Source organism: Prunus mume, linkage group LG8 (genome assembly GCF_029339155.1).
Source record: "Prunus mume cultivar Tortuosa linkage group LG8, ASM2933915v1, whole genome shotgun sequence".
NCBI classification, from domain to species: Eukaryota; Viridiplantae; Streptophyta; class Magnoliopsida; order Rosales; family Rosaceae; genus Prunus; species Prunus mume.
In genome coordinates, this window is record NC_142705.1 from 23,803,668 (window position 1) to 23,820,951 (window position 17,284).

The following is a 17,284-nucleotide window of genomic DNA, read 5'->3' on the forward strand; positions in this document are numbered from 1 at the left end:
TCGAGGAAGCAATACGTCCTGCACAATACCTCGGTCCTCGGCATCGAGGTCAACTGGCATCATAAACTGCTGAAGGTTTAGTGGGAACCCATCACCTACAAGCTTTAGTGATGATGAAGCTTTTGGTAGCGATATAACAATGAACCAAGCTCCGTCGTACAGAAGGGCATGTTTACTAAACGGCAAGATAAGGTTTGGTGACCCTTGGGAAATCTAGGTAGTGCCTTGTACGGAAAGACCGAACCCCCCTAAAAAAAGAGGCCCCGGCTCCTCGGCTCCCATAGATGCACCGAATGGCACCATACGGGCCAATCGAATATTCTTACATTCTCCCAATAACCCACAGGTACCGAAGACAAAAGCAAGTCCCTACTAAGAAGTTCTCTCAATTAGGAACTTGGGAGACTCCTGTTTATACCAAAATCAACAGCAAATAATAGCACAACACGTGGACAAAAGAGAGCATCGGCGAGGTCGCCCTCCGCACCCAAGCCTACCAATCATGTGACGAGGTCAAAATCATCCTCTGGACACATGGAGCATCCACAGTGAATGCCAACAGTCTCCACATCGAAATTCTACACAACATGCACACCTTCCAATGCTTATAAAAAGGGGCACAAGTCCCAAAATTGAGATAACTGGAACTTTCGACATACTAGCCATCGCTCTGTCCAGATTATTTACTAAATCCGTACTTACTTAAGCATCGAAGAGCCTTTGGCTAGTACCACACCGGTGTCCCTAGGTCTTACCGAGTGTTTCTTATCTTGCAGATCAAGCGCTCTTGCCAAGAACCAAAGCATTCCAAAGGCCCAGATATCACTAAGTTGGGCCCAAAAATGCTGAACCACTTTTTCGCATCAACACAAATGAAAACTACAAATTGGAAACACGTTCTGCATTCCATATGATTTAAAGGAACAACATGTCAATAATTATCCGTAATTGATCATTCTGCATTCACAAGGGTAATAAATTGTTAGAAAGTAGGAAAGGAAAAACCCTCTGTATTTGGGAGAAAATTATCATCATGGGAATGCATAAATAAATATAATATATATATATATATATATATATAAACCATATGCATTGGCCTTGTCAGTATTTTGTCAGATGCAGTGAATATAAATTAACCATTATGATTTAAATGAACAGTCCGTCAATAATGATCAGTATGCATTCCTAGTTGGATCACTAATCTGTCAATAAATGGTCAATAACTAGAATTGGAAGAAGGAAAGGAAAATCCTTATGTATTTGGGAAAAGATTTCTTGACCTGCAAGTAATTTGGAGCGACAATAGGATTGACAAGTCTTGGCCATCGAGCCACGGACCTAGTAATGGTCTAGTGTGTCAATTTGAAAGTGAGCTACACCAAAACATATGGGTAAGCATCACATACATTCATTTATCTAGTAAAGGATCCCCCAGCCAAGTTTGAAAGTAATTAGGTTAAAATACTCTAATTTTTCATAACGTACGCTAAAAATATTTAAACCAATGCACAACAGAAACAATACTTTTATTTTTTAAGTCAAAAGTACAGGAATTATTCTATATATGTTGTCTGTAAGACTTTATCTTCCTTTTATTTTATTTTATTTGTTAATTATTTCTTCTTTTCTTTATGAATAATGAATTACAAAACTAGAAACTGTGTAGGTCCACTACAATTTTCACTCCTTAAACAGTGCATTTGATTACTTGTGTCTTGATGTAGAGGAGTTTAGTTGAATTTGCATAACTCATCTTGAAACAGTCAGTTGGTGGTTGAACATAAGAGCTTACTGCACTTGAGATCAAGAGGACATTCTGTTTGAAATCTTGGAATTCTCAAATCTTATATAAGATATTACATCTTCCTGGGCTACTTGCTATGTAATTTCAAATTAGAGCATTCTATCTTTGTCCTGCAACTTATTACTTTCGGCTTGAACAATTTGTTCCCTGGCCATTGGCCAACTCTCAGAAGGAGAGAGCAGCACGCTGTCATGCTTTCTATCCTTTGGGAATGAAGCTGAAATGGCAGTGTTTTTATCCCTTCACAAACTGTAAGCCTTCTTAGCTCCAGCTAAAACCATTCAAGTCAAACTGTTTGCAACTTGAAGGAGCATCGTTATCATCATGAGTATTTAGGTCTAGTTTTGCTGCAAAGTAAGGCACTGATCTATATCCTCGAGAAACTTTCTCAGTCTCTGCTTTAGCTGAATCCGCCCGGTTGTTTGTACGGTCTAAAAGCTGCCATCCGTGCTTCTTCCTTTCAATCTTTCTTCAGAGTTTCCGTTGCTATCAATGTTCCATCTTTCTCCTTGACATCCAATGCTCATGGATAAGTCACTTGACCTTCTTTCCACAGGAAATATTCTTTTTGCTGCATCATTACTTATGGAGGAAAGAAGCATGTTATTCTCTTTCAGTTCTTCACACCACTTAAGCTCAGTCTTCTGTAGCATGGGTTCTTTTTCATCCAGGAGCTCCCTGCCATTATAATTAGCTCTTAGCCCCATTGCACTGTTGTGTATCTCTTGGTCCTTTTTAGATCCTTCGCAGGACGTCAGGCAGCTGTCCATTGAACAATCGGTAGGCTGGGTTGTTTGTGTTTGCTGGGGGCACAATCCTTGTAATTCTTTCAGCTCCGTAAAGGCAGAGTTCAAGCATTGGGTGGATACTTTGGACACCAGTTCAGAGAGTTGAACTTTGGCAGCTTCGAGTCCCACTGTACCTAAGTTCTGTCTTCCTAGTGTCTCCTGGGCTTTCTCCAGCACTGATTGTAGGTATTTTCCTTGAGCCTCTATACGAAGTTGTAAGTGTCGCTGAACCTGGTTCGGTTCACAACAAATCATCAAACTTGTGTTTTGCAAGTATCCTATCGTTTGTCAAAAGTTCAGAAAAAGAAAAAAGAAGATGAAAATCCATTTCATTATGGTCTTTTGTCTATCAACAGTTTAAGAGGGTGCCATACCTCAAGCTGTTCATGTAGCCTTCTCTGCACTTCAATTTGCATCTGTAGTGTTTCACTTATATGTAACCCTCTGCAATTCAGAATACCATTGTTATTGTAAGCCTCATTGGGGTCCAATGCTCAAATGATAACAAAAAGAGACAAACATAATAAATGACTAGCTATTTGTATTCTTACTTATTTGCTTGGGGTCCAGTGCTCATATTGCTCATGTGGGTTCCATTTGCTTCAGATAATCTCTCTGCTGCCACTGGAACTGTACCTATACAATAGCATGGTGCAAACATTGAATAAATTCTAAATTTCCTGTAAAACAATGGAAGTTTCTTAAAAGGACTGGAACAGATTAGTCTTCCTACCAATTTTGCTGGTCCCACTTGTAGCATGTCCATGCAGATTCTTGCTAAGCCTGTACTTCTGTTAGACCAAAAAGAAAATGGGGGTGAGAAGTTAGCATATATGTAGTCAAACAACAAGAGAAACCAGCCCTTAACCCCCAGACCCCAAAAGTGTGAGGTGAAATGGTGGAGTTGCTTGTATCTCACACTTCAGAGGATAAGACATGATTGGATTAGGAAGTTTCACTTTTTTGCTTGCAGATCAAGAAAATGCAGAATTGAAAGAATTACTTCATTGTTGCATCTTTTTAAAGAAAGTGAATAAAAGAAATTGAAAGCCATATATGGCTTATGGGGACCAATTGACAAACTGTTATTGTTGGAAGTACCTGAAGATGACTCTTGAGGTGGTATAATGTAAGGCCTGGAATCCCCATAAGTTTCATTACTGTTTTAGGAGTAGCCTCTGCATTGGAAATATCATAACATTGGAATAATGATCAGCTGGGAGTTTAGATTGCATGCCTTGTAAATTGATTTCATGCAAATAGTATTATATACACTCACTGTCTGCTCCACCTAGCTGGTTAACTGCTTCGATAAATCGCTCATGGAGATCAGGCGTCCATTTGAGTCTGGGCTTGGCATCAGTTGAGAGGACAAGTCCTGAATCTCCAGGACCATTTTGATCACCCTGTAGAAACAAATGCCTTTCCGGAGGAATAGACATCCTTGAAGAAGCAGAAGAAGAAGAGTGGATGTTCTTTCCTTGGTGTTGGTGTTGGTGTTGGTGTTGGTGTTGGTTTTGATGGTGGTGTTGATGATGGTACATCATTTTATAGATTCTGTCTATAAAAACCCAAATAAGTAAATTAAATTGATCAGTTAATCTTGAGGTGAGTGAAAGCTGAATATTTTTTTATTATAAAAAAAAAACCTATAAATATCTGTTGTGTTGTTACCTGAAATTTGCTGAAAACTTGCTTAATTGTGCCTATATTTTCTTTGATGATGATGATGATGGTGATGATTAGAAGTTTCTACAACTGCTCTTGCTAGCTCTCTCTCCTCACTTTTGCTCTCTGTGTATGTCTCACAAACCAAAGGGTGTGTTGAAGATGGCTTTATAAAGCAAATTGGTGGTGGGGTATGAGGGAAGCTTGTGAGGGATAGAATCTTAATTGAAAACTGATCAGCCAATCCAATATTCACAGCGACTTGAAAAGAGATATTGTCCTTGCTATATAGTTACTTTCTTTTTTCGCCTATTGTGATTGTGGGTCCTCCTGCCCTTCTAATTCCACAGACCCATTTGAATTCCTATGCAGCACTACAAGTAAAATGCCTGCACCAATTTTTGTTTTTCTATATAATATATATTTTTGTTTTTCTATATGTTGGCATTCGTATTCATTCGTCCTCCTGTCAATGCCAAAGCTGGGAATCTAATTCTCTCATCTTAGATGAGGGGAATCCACTATCACTATGGCCTTGAGAGGCCGCCCTTCACCCTCAAGTCCTCAATGGAAGATTCTTAGAATTTGCATATCTTTACCAGTACTTGTCCTTCCTTCACCTTGGTCTTGACTCTTGGGACGTCCAGTATGCATGCGAACGCGCGTGTACGTATTTTTGAGTAAACGAATAAAATGGAGATGCATTACGAGAACTTGCCACATGGAGCTGTTTCTTCAGTTGTCAATGTGCACATTGCATTGATACTATTTTTTTTGTAAATCAATGAGGACTTACTTACTTGCAGGATGAATGTTTATCTATACCAGTAAAGTGGGCAGATGGAGACCCAAAAGAAGGCTTTTAATTTAACTGGTTATTTCTGGAGAATTCTGGAAGAAGATTCTGTTGACTGGAGCACCTAAGCTAGCTTCAAACTTTGGAATAAGATAAAACAAAAGAAAAACTTAAAATATAAATATAAAAAATATAAAAAAAAAGATGGGATGAGATGAGATGAGATGCTCTCTCCTTGGAGTTGGAGATTATATGAAGGCAAAGAATGGAATATGGAATACATTCTATTTTGTCTCCTTCAGTAAGTTTGGTACTTATTCAGCCCACAAGGTATATTAGTATAAAATATATAACAAGGTGGGACCCGAATGTCCCTTTTTCTTTCTTCAACTGGCAACGGCCGGCCCCGCACCGACGAATCCTAAGCAGCCGGGACCCAACACAAAAAGCAAAAGAAAGAAAAAAAAAACAGAGAGAGAGAAGATTTTTGGGTTGTACTTTGCTTTCTACACTTGCACATGCATTTGATGGACATCTCACATGACAAGGTCGTCGTGCCCTAAAACTAAATAATATGATTCAAAATAGTCAATTACACTGCTTACCTCCACTGTTCAGGTTGGGAGAATACCTCATATTTGAAAAATGAAAGGTTTGTTGTACTAGTGCTTAAAAAATTACAGTCTTTTAAGGCTATCTACGTGTCAAGCTCAACAATCATGCGTGCTTTTCACGTCACTCAACAGATAATTGTACTTATTTTAGTCTCATATAACTTGTAAATTTACATCTTTGAATTTACCCGGAATTTCTTCTATGATCATAGTAATAAAGGTCCTAATATATTAGAGCATCTCCAAGACAGATGTCAAATACCAAACATCAAATTTAAATTTGATGGCTGATGTGGCAATTTGACATTTACACGGTTTTATATTCCACCCGATATGTCAAATAAATAATTATTATAATAGTCAAATCATTTAAGATAAAGAAGAAAAAAAATATAAAAAGGAAAATAATAAATAAAAGTAACAACTAACTATCTTTAAAAATAATAAAATATTCATTTGACATCTTGCTTTTGGGATGTCAAAAATAACATATCAATCTCCAGCCTTCATTCCACATTAACTTTGACAAATCTGTTGGAGTGATGTGAGATGTTATTTCTAGCCATTAAATGTCTATGTGACACTTTTGACACATCGGTTGGAGATGCTCTTATAGATAATTATAAATTACAATTATAGGTTTTTACAAATAAGTCCATTTTAGCATGACATAATAATATATAATTAAAAAAAAACCTTATAGAACCTATTTGGAGAGAAAATTTCAAAACTAGCCACTTGTCAGTTTCTAATTGGTTCTTAGAAAATTTTAACACATTAAAACCAATTAGAAAGTAACAAGTAGCTAATTTTGAGTTTCTCTCCGAATAAACTTTATAAAGAATTTTGCATATTATATCATGTTAGAATTAGCTATTTGTGAAAAAGTCCTTAAAATTAAGGTGTAGATAATTTTGTAAGTGTATAAAATGTGGTATAAACTGATTTCTTATTCAGGAGGCTTTGCAGTTGACAGGCCGTGCATGTGAATTATGCTTATGCTGTTTTGTTTCATTGTGCTCAAGGAATTAGGTCTGGTGATAATCAGGAATTAAACGCTACCTGTATAAAATACAATAAAGAATATTAATATGGGCTATATGATCAACAGCTATTCAAGAATAAATTCGTATAATTTAGTTATGGCGACCAAATCTGCCAAACCACCATTAAACCTGCACGATATAGATCACAATTAATTAATTAAATAATTATCTTGACCAAGCTATAAGTACCATAATGATATATTTTATTAGCAGACATCGGCTTAGTCAAGTTGGCTAGAGCTGTGCTTCCCACTTTGCACCCGAATTTGAATTCTCCTCCCTCAAATTTAGATTAGTTTAAAGTATATTATTGCTTGTATAAAAAAAAAAAAATTATTAAGGATATATTTGATTAATTAGATGCCAATTTAATGAGTGCTCTAGTTACACTTTAGAAAATTTAGGACATATTCTTCCTTTATACTGGCGGCGATCCTACATTTTGAAGGCCCTAGTCAAACAACCTAAATGGGCCGTCTTGCCTGCTTGTGCCTAGGGCCTCTCTTGCTCCAGACATGTATTTACCATTTAGTTTAGTCATTTTCCTCATAATGTGTTACATTGATTATTTAAATTTGATCTTTTGATGACTTTAAGATCCATGGAGGGACGTTTTCTTGTAATTTTATTTGTAATTAAAAGAAGAAGAAATGGTACATCTATATATATAAAGCAAAAGGCAGAGAATGATGAAACATTCAAAATGCCAGAAATGCCCTTGATTAATTCAAACATTAAGAATTGAAATTATTAATTAAATGAGGATAATATGATAACTTCACATTTTTCATATTAAAAAAATTAAAATTAAAACCAAAATTAGATAATATGCCTATTTTTATGGAACATAACTACCCATGTTATCTTTTCTTAATTCTAAAAATAAAAATATAAAATAAAACCAATTGGCACATGCGTGAGCATGTACCAAGGGGCTCGTATATAGAATATGTAAGAGCTCATTAATTTATAGAAAAGCTATGTTAATTTCCTACAACTAATTAAACAACATAATTGATCATCAAACGTTGCCACTACTTTAAGCTAAAACAATATTACATGATCTTCAAGTCAGTTCCAGTCGGCCTTTTCATGAAAATCAACTGATTCTGATATGTGGGAATATTATTGTATTGAAATTGGGAAAGCCTTGAGGCAACATGCTAAAGTAGAATCCCAGAATAGCTTGCCACCACGTGCATTGGAATAATACGCATAGATATATGCCTTCCCATTAATTACAACTAATTAATTTCGATATGCTAATTGCCGGCCCCCAGCTTAATTCTGTTGTCAACCTTCATTTCAATCGACTGTTCAAGGTTGGAGATTGTATATAGATCAGAAATTACTTTTTTTTTTTTTTCTTGTTCCTTATCATTGGTGACCATGGCATGTTGTCAATGAAGACTGCATTCAACTTAGCTGCTAATTTACAAGTGAAAAATGATACATGACCACGTTTGTAATCTACATCAATTGGTTATATGATGCGACAGTTACACGTGCACGAATTAATTAATTACGTAGATTAAGACGAGCCATCTTAGTAGCATCTCCAAGAGAGATTTCAAATGCAAAATGTTAAATTTGAATTTGATGGCTTTGGAAATTTTTTTAACTCCACCCGAAGTATCAAATATTATATTATTTTATTATATTTTTTAAAAGTAAATAGGGCACATATGATGTATAAAGTTTTAAAAGAGAGTAAATAATAATGGGTCCATGACTGAAAAAATATATATTAAAATAATATTTGACATCAAGCTTTTTGATATGTTATTTTTTACATATCTCTTACAACCTTCAAATCCATATAAGATTTGACTGCTCCGTTGGAGCAACTTTAACATTTAATCTTTGTTATTTCATGTCCACGTGATAATTTGACAATGCGGTTGGAGATACTCTTTTTAAAAAAAACATTTAAAGTGGTTATAACCATGGCCCCCATAAATGGAATAAGCATAGTGTTACAACTTTCATTTCATGTCTCTCAAGAGTACCAAGTCACCACCATCTTTCCCATAATGGTACAACTAAAGTACTTACCTTTTCCATGATGTTGCCTAAACATGCATGGAATACTTACTTAGGGGGAGGGGGAGGGGGTTTGTTTTTCTTTTTTTCTTTTGTTTTTTACTACAAAGATCAATCAAACAAACTGCTTTTACCTACCTCTCGTCAGATCAAATATATGTCATTGAATATTTATAAATTATTGGTTGCTTTAGAATAGAGCATGTGGAAAGATGTTCTTGATTTGTACTTGCATTTTCCTTTTATGGGATTTCATATTAACACCATTTACTTTGGAGGACCAGAAGCTCTGGCTAAAAAGGAGAACATGGCATATATATTTATATGGGAATCAAATAACAATGTAATTATGGGCTGGTCAATCATAAGCTCACACATATATCCACACTCACACAAACAAGCGTAGAAAGAAGGTTTGGTTGTGAGTTTTTGACCACACCACACCACGCCACACACACATGCATGAGATCGATATCTGATGGCATTGGCTGAAATAGAAAGTGAGAAATGACCACGGAATGCTATTCCTTGCGGAAAAAAGTTGTGGGGAGGGAAAGTTTCTAAAGATTCTATGCATATGGGAATGGGAATTTATATGGAATCTGAACTCAAAACTAAAGCCAATAGGTCATATTCTCAAGTCAAGAATCTGGTTATTCTTCTCTTACCGAAGCCACAAAAAATGGGTTCCTAGTTCCCACCCAGCTGTTTTGCTCCTTTTCTTAATTTAGATGCTGTTTCAAACACTAATCATGTATGCATAGCCAGCTACTGTTGTTGTAATTCTCCAAAGAAAAAGAAAAAAAAACTAGTGTCGTTGTAGGAGAATATTGCCATGTTTAGAGGTTGCTTATGTTTTCTGAGTTCTGTTTACTTATTATATTCCTTTTGCACTGTGCTTCTTTTGACTTGTGCTTGTGACTTTGAAGCAGCCCAATGCCACCAAGTACTTTGTGGATCATTACCAAACAGAGTTACAAGAGAGCCCAAATACATAACTCACGAAGACAAAATAAAAGTCCAATCCAAAACACAAGGAGATGCAATCGAGGGCATCTACAGCAAAGGCAGGACAGAAAGAACAAGCTCAAGAATATTGGGTTAAATGGTGGCCCATTTGCTTCGTGCCCACTCTGTGTTGTCTCTAGGATTGAGTGGAAAAGCTACTGACGTACCCACAGAAGCAAATTTTGTCAATTACCCTAGAGCTAACAAAACAAACCCCACACCCTCCGTTCAGCTTTCTATCTCTCCCTGCCTTCCATCTCAGTTGTAAGTATGTTTGCACTGCGAGGGACCACATGTTCAACAAGTTTCAACACTCACTCTTCCAAAAGCAGAGAAAAATAATATAGTGAATTGAAGTTTGAATAGTAAATCCTCCATCATGTCTTTAAATCACGGCTCTTTTTTATTGGGCTAGACCCATTGACGAATCCTCAAATTTTTAATCTTTACTTGGGACATTTCCACCTATTTGTCATGACAAAAGGCAATGGGAGGTAATGGTTGTTACTATTCATATGAATAGTATCTATCCTAGCAATTTTTTTGTTGGTTTTCCATCCATTACCATGACAACCCAAATGTAACCACTATTCACATGAGATATGAGGAGAGGAATTTGTATAGAGTTTTTGGTGTGGGAAGTGAAAAATATAGCTAGGTATTTATAATTAAAAAAATCTAAAAAAATTGATTTTTTTTTTTCCTTTTGTTTTTCAAATTTTTTGTTATTTTAAATTGGATATTGATGTCACGATGACGTTAGCATTTAGTCATCTTGCCTAGGCAAGTCTTGCTTTGGGTCTTGCCCGAGCTGATGGAGCATAGCGCTTGCCCTATCAAGCCTTGGCCGCTAGAACGGAATTGGGGGCCTAGGAGGCCTCTTGCTCAAGCTAGCCCCTCTTGTTGGAGTTGCTCTTAGAGCACTTCTACCCATTTGTCATGGCAAAGGGTAGAGGCAAGACGATGACTATTACTTATTCACGTAAATAGTGATCATTGCAAAAGTTGTGGTGTTTCCACCCATTCATGACAATCACTATTCACACGAGATATAAAGAGAGGAATTTGTATAAAGTTTTAGTGTGGGAAGTGAAGAATATGACTAAGTATTTATTTATTTATTTTAAAAAACTGAAATTTTTAGTATTTTTTTTTTAAAAAATTGGTTGCTGACGTCATCGTTGACATCAGCAAACCCAGGATAGAGGTCAGGTAGTTTGGCCTGCGGGCTGCCCCAATTTTGTGGGTCCCATAGCATCAACAAATCCAAAGAAGGTAGATGACATACTGAATAGCTACGGCCCCCCCGCGGGCTGGCCTAGTTTCGTGGGTCCATAACTTGCCTTGGCAAGCAAGGCCCGGTGGAAGCACTTTCCTGAACTTGGGCCCTGTCCTGCCCAGGCTGCAGTCCATTGTTGGAACTGCTCTTATACCAGCCCCTATTAAATAAGGTATGCTATAAAATTTATGTGGATACAAGTAAATTGATTATTAGAAATATCATAAATTTTCGCCCTTCAAAATAATGCCAATCAGGAACAGGATATTTACTATGGGATATTTTCGCCTTAATCTTAATCTTAAACCAGGAATATCTTGTTCAATATCTTCACGCGTATTGACGTGTGCCCCTGAAAAATTGTGAGAAACAACGGAAACAGGTTGGAGGTCGCTTTCAAAGTTTGAAACAATGGGATCCAAACGATAATATACGAAATCTCTTTGATGGGAATTGCCTGCTGGACACATGTGAAGCCCTAGCAAAAAGGAAGGAGGACCACCCCCACTTTCGCTGGTATTTTGAATGCGTATCTTTCCGTGGTAGGAACCCACGCGGCGCGCGCATTCCGGCTTTATCCATTACCGAATTTGAATGTATAAAAGTAGGACGGCCACGTCGATGCCTCCACAAACACAAGCAACCAACCTTATCCATCTTTCTTCTTTATCTCTTCTTTATCTCTATAGAGTTTATCCACCCAAATTGAATTCCATGCATCCTTCCAACCCTCCTTTAAGCAGTTCATGCACTCTCTCAAAACTTTTGCTTTTTTCTCCAACTATTAACCCATAAAGTTTGGAAGGTTTGGCCCGGGAACCCAATGTCCCCGGGTCTAAATCATCAACGTTTCATCCAATTTTTCTATATACAGGGGCAATCAAAACTTCATATCCTTGATTTAATTTTCTATATACGCATGTTGCTTGCAGTAAATTATAAATTGAAAGTTGACATTGAACAGCTGCTGTGCTTTCAGCTTTTTAAGCCTGATGACTCAAACCAACAAGTGCTTCAACATTAGCAACAACTAAAATTGCAAAACCAGCACTTCTATTCAAACCCAAAATATAATACTTATACAGTTATACCACACTCCAATAAGAAGTAAAAAAAAAGCACTGAGGAGAAAAAAGTTCTTCCATCAGTTAAGAGAAAAATAAGCTCTTTACATTCACAAGTGGCTTCTCTTCCTAGAAGAGATATAGGAGCAGACCAACAATCATACACAATTGGTTGCTATTCAAAATTACTAGACATTTACAGGCTCGGATCCCAAAAACCAAATCCAAAGCCCTGCAACTTTATGGGGGTATATGTAAGTATGCGTACAGTGGTATCCACTTAACCTTGACTATATATATATATGTGTGTGTGTGTTTTCATTCTGGCACGTATCATCAAGAAGAAACACAACTGTACATTACCAGGGGGTAGGGTAGCGATTGTGAAAACTAACCACGTTATCTCCAAGCAGTGACCACTTGAGCAGACTTTGAGGTTGTCATTGATGGAAGAGGAAGCGCTTCCGAGTTAAGACGAGATGGTGCCGCTTCAGATACAATCACTTCCTTTGCAGGCGTAGGCACAGCTTCAACTGGTTTAGGTGTGTAGTTAAATGAGAGATCTTTATTAGCAGCAAGAGCCAGGAGCTCTTTCTCCTCCAACCCTTTTGTTGGCCCAAGGCTGCAGCGGTCTGGCTTGTGCTTGGCTAAGGCATCTCTAAATTTCTTGATCTGTGAAGTCAATGGAATCATGTAGAAAACAAGAATCAGGGAAAAGGCAAACTTAAACAATGGTATACATTATTTGTAATGGCATCAGAGCAACAAACATTATCCAGAGAGATATAAGATAAAAAATGCTTGAAAGTAAATGGGTTCTCACGAATTTCCAAAGAAAGAAAAATCCAAGCTAAGGAATAAATGAGATTCAACTAATTATTAGGAAGTGAAAAAGATTCCATTTGAATCCGGATTACATAGATTAGATGTCAATAATCAACTCATCAGAAAGCAACAGATTGCAGTATTAATACTTTTCATGTCTGATACAGGAAACAAAGAAAAATATATATCCAGTTCATAAAAAGACGTATTTTCAACAATAAGCAAACAGATATGGAGGGACAATCAATTACATAATCAGTGATTCATTAGAAAGAAAGGAACGCAAATACTAACCGTGGCATTTGTACAGCTAAAGCTGCATAGACGACCATGAGCACCTCTGTAGAAGCGGAAGAAGGGCAGCACATGAACATTAAGGCTATAACACATGGATTTGTGTTCCTCATAGTTCACCTGAAGGAATTGGACATCTGGGTTCATCTCTGCCAGTTGACATATCTGCCACAAATAAAGCAGAACAACCACAATCAACAAACAGTCTTGCGAATTGGTTTCTTAGCTATTTACAGGATCAAATGGAAAGAAAGGAGTGAGTAGCTACCTTTGGATGAAGAGCTTTGCAGCCACCACAACCAGGAGAGAAGAAATCAACAACCACAAGCTTATCTCCAGCGTTTGATAGTGAATCCACGAGGTCCTGTGCAGATGTTACCTCTTTCATGTTGGGTTGATTTCCCTTTTCCCACCATTTAAGAGCTTTCCCAAACCGAAGACCCGTCTGCTGATTCCACACAACACAATAAACTGCTCTTTAACTTTTGAAGTAATCAAAACTAAGGAAAGAAAATTCAAACCAAAAACCAAAACTTTAAGGGAAAAGGACAAAACCCAGAAATTTCAAGATCAAAATTTTGACTATCTATTTAATTTTGGGGAAAAATCAGCAACCAAGAAAAAAAAAAGCATAAACAAAAATTGAAACAGCAGAGAAATCAGAAGAAAGATAGAAAAAAAGGAAAAAAAACCAACCAGGGAATTAACGACAGAAGCAGCCTGGGATTGGAAATTCCCTCTGCTGGGCATGGCTCTATGCTCTTGAAGAGCAACCCCTTTGCCATGAAAATCACTCTTTGTCGATAATGAAAGTGATGAAATCTCTGGGTTCAGTTTCAGAGAGCAACAAAACGACCCAGATTTATTGTAATTACAACTCTTTGGGAAAACAGAGATGCTTTGATTCTGACGATTGTGATGATGCCAAGACGAGAAGAGACTGGTTTTGCTCAAAACCTCTGCCATTGATGAAACTCCTTGGATTCTCAATTTCCACCAAAACCCAGAAACAAAAAATTGGGATTTTCTTCTTGACTTGAGATTTGGGATTTGAAAATTGAGAGAGTGAGAGAGAGAAAAAGAAAGGAAATTGCTCGAAGTTGAAGCAACCAGCACGCGGGTGGGAAAGTTGAGAGTTTTTCAAAGGGAAGAAAAAGAGAACTTCTAATGTGGGACTTTGTAACAGCTGTAAAATCTAGCATGTTGTCTGGACCCTTATCTGACCGTACGATATGTCGTCGGTACTTAATCCAAACGGTTAAAAAAAAACAACAGGATTTGGTGGGAATTTGTGGTCTGTGTGTGCGGGTGCATCATTTCATATGCCGTAGACTCGTCGTAGAGATAACGGATAAAGATTATTTTGATTGACAGTGGGTCCCGTTTCTAAATTCAAATGGTGGATTGCTGGGCCACGTGACGTCGTAAACTGCGCTATTTGAAACACGTGGCAGTATCTTGCATTCTTGATCTTGGGATATGGTAATGGAATTTGGATATATGATTCTAGGTAGCTTCTTCGCCACCTCATCCAAGAGTCATCGCCATTGTGGGTCATTTCTTGCAAAAAGCCATCAGCCTCTTTTTCCTTTTTCGGTGGAGTCGGGGAACTTATTTGACCAATAATTTTGTCGACTAAAGTATTTCATTTTGGGATTACTTTTTAATAAATATTTAAATTAAAGATTAGTTACATATTTATAATATCAATCACTGAATTATATTCATTATAAGTGTTGATAAATTTAATATACAACATACATGCAATTTAACGGTTGAGATTATAAATATGTAAACAATATTTAACATGAAATACTTATTAGAGATTCTCCATTTCTTTTTGTTCTAAATATTATATATTTCTTCTTTTTTTTAAATCGTTTGAGCTATAGAGTCATCACGCAATATATTATTTTTTTTTGCAATCATCGATTAGGCCATCTTCAACCATGTGGGGTCAAACCCAAATAATCTCACTTTTAACCTAAAATAATCTCCAACCCATTTATAAAGAGGGGTGGAAATTTGGGTGGACTGGTTATCTGGAGAAATATTGGTCCAGTTCTCAGTCCAGGCGGAAAATTTGGTGGAGGCCCAAGTACACAAAAGTTGAAGCCCATGTGAGGGAAAAAGAAGAGCAGGCCAACCTCCCCTCCTTTGAGTGGGACACGTGTCACACATGATCATTTAGCTATTGCAATCCAACAACCAACAAGAAAGTGTAGAAGCCTTGCCTTTGATGTGCATTCATCTTGGCCTTACCAGTAAGGCGAAGGCTTTTGTCGATATTGGTTTATGAGTTTGTAAAAGATTAGATTGTGATTGCTGGTGTTTTAAGGAGATATTAGATTGTGATTGTCTACATGTTTCCAATCAAGTTATGTAATTAATTTTTACATAAACTTCATACCATATTACCTAATTAAAACTTTCTCTATCCTCAATGCAACCAAAAATCCAAGTTTTCCAAGGGTCATATGAATATAGATTGTCCACATTGGTTACATATGTTAACATTCAACCGACACAAAATACACATGAGATAGTTGGTGGTTACAATCCTTATCCAATGACTAATACACTATTATAATATAATATGTAAGTGAGATTCACACAAACTAAAACACATATTTAGTCATATCTATCGTCATCTTCCTAGAGTACAAAACTTCAGAACTCATCCAAATAGCAACGGCAAACCAAGCAACAAGACACGAAACTTGCAAATGGTTAGCGGGTCTTGCTCTTTTTCTATGTTAACGTTATATATGATAGGAGTAGGTCAAGTCATCTCTACTCATCACTAAGACCTAACATAACTAACGCTAACTCCAAAGCCTAAAATTCACGCATATTTAATTATTAATTTAATTGGATGAAAAGACTAAAATGCCCTTAGAATTTTCTTATTAGGTCAAACCGGTTGACTTTTTGACCACATGCAAGGTTAAAATTCGATGGTTATATTAGTGGTCCAAAAACACAGATAAATTTTCTATGAAAATATCAGTTGAAATATTGAATGAGTTATAGTCAAAATTGAAGTTGGAGGGCAAAACCATAGTAAATTGTAAGAAGGTCAATTTTTCTTGAAAACCTTTAGAGGATGTTTATTTATCAATTCTCTCTCTCTGTAGGGCCCCCTCCCCGATTTTTTCCCTCCAGGTGGCTTCCAAGAGCCACTAACGAGCAAAATCCCCAAATGGGAGTTCGAAAAACAAGCTCCCAAGAGAGTTCCCTTTAGAAAATCTAATGAGATTTTAAGAATTTTGAACACTCTCAGGATCCTCCTCACTAACACCCAAATAAGCATGAGATTTCTAGCTATTTTTATGCTCTAGCTGATGGTTGAGTAGGATTTGAGAGAATTTCTAGCGTGAAAGGGTTAATTTGAACCTAGGGTTTTATCTCGAGAAGAAAACCACGGTTTCAGCCACTTCCAGCTCACTTTTGGGGTTTGTCCAAGAACAAAAGTGGTTCCAAATAGGGTGTTTTACCTAGGATAGGAGTCTTGGGCGAGCCCTATGTTGAGATTTCTCCATCGGGGCATGGGTAAGGAACCCTTCATGGTTCCAATGGCTTGACGGCTGGGCAACAAGGTGGGGACCACAGTCAGTCCTAGAATGATCTCCTAGTCCTCACGAGCTTAGGAGGAAAGGGAGAGATGGATATCGCCTTTGAACCCGATGGATTCTCTCACCCCATGGATTTCCGGTTCAACACATTATGAACCATTGGATTCATAGTTAATTCCAAGTATGTTAATCATATGGTATTTTCTGGATCGTTTGTAGTATTTGACGGATCATAAAGCGAGTCGGATACTGGAAATGTTCAGCCTCTAGAGTTATATTATGTGGGCGGATAAGCTAAATATAAACAAACGATTGGTAGGTTCTTTGGTGTCAGAGCATGGGAACTCGTGTGGCTCTCCTCATGCTAAGCCTATAGTGCTTGGGTTCTAGGGCATTTTGGTCTTTTCGACCCACAGTGTCAATTTTAAAGTTTTGACCCTTTCCAAAGTGTAAATTGGGTGGTCGTTTCATAACATAACT

General features: G+C 37.1%; 2 protein-coding genes across 3 annotated transcripts; both read right to left on the reverse strand.

Moving 5' to 3' along the window:
* Window positions 1–1,715: 1,715 nt before the first annotated feature.
* On the reverse strand, window positions 1,716–4,420 carry LOC103338947 (myb-related protein 2). Its single transcript, XM_089043577.1, is given in 8 exon segments — window positions 1,716–2,238; window positions 2,241–2,823; window positions 2,967–3,036; window positions 3,144–3,228; window positions 3,326–3,383; window positions 3,694–3,770; window positions 3,872–4,149; window positions 4,267–4,420. Coding segments are annotated over 7 exon segments (1,314 nt in total). The 5' UTR covers window positions 4,140–4,149; window positions 4,267–4,420; the 3' UTR covers window positions 1,716–2,065.
* Window positions 4,421–12,082: 7,662 nt separating this feature from the next.
* Window positions 12,083–14,446, reverse strand: ACHT4 (atypical CYS HIS rich thioredoxin 4). Of its 2 annotated transcripts, none has more exons than XM_008242221.2 (4): window positions 13,926–14,446; window positions 13,498–13,674; window positions 13,230–13,394; window positions 12,083–12,782 (listed from the first exon to the last, which is right to left on the reverse strand). In XM_008242221.2, the coding sequence occupies exons 1-4, from the start codon at window positions 14,193–14,195 to the stop codon at window positions 12,510–12,512; spliced, it is 885 nt and encodes a 294-aa protein (XP_008240443.2). In that variant the 5' UTR covers window positions 14,196–14,446; the 3' UTR covers window positions 12,083–12,509. The 2 variants fall into 2 exon arrangements, with proteins under 2 accessions (XP_008240443.2, XP_008240442.2); XM_008242220.2 differs by having other exon boundaries at window positions 13,498–13,677; window positions 13,926–14,413.
* Window positions 14,447–17,284: the final 2,838 nt, after the last annotated feature.

Excerpts from the sequence above, each read along its gene's own strand:
- ACHT4 (XM_008242220.2), bottom strand. The coding sequence starts at position 14,195 with ATGGCAGAGGTTTTGAGCAAAACCAGTCTCTTCTCGTCTTGGCATCAT. Across the intron at positions 13,678-13,925 it reads CTTCTGTCGTTAATTCCCTG|CAGACGGGTCTTCGGTTTGG; the intron begins GTTGGTTTTTTT and ends GTGTGGAATCAG. Across the intron at positions 13,395-13,497 it reads GCAAAGCTCTTCATCCAAAG|ATATGTCAACTGGCAGAGAT; the intron begins GTAGCTACTCAC and ends TATTTGTGGCAG.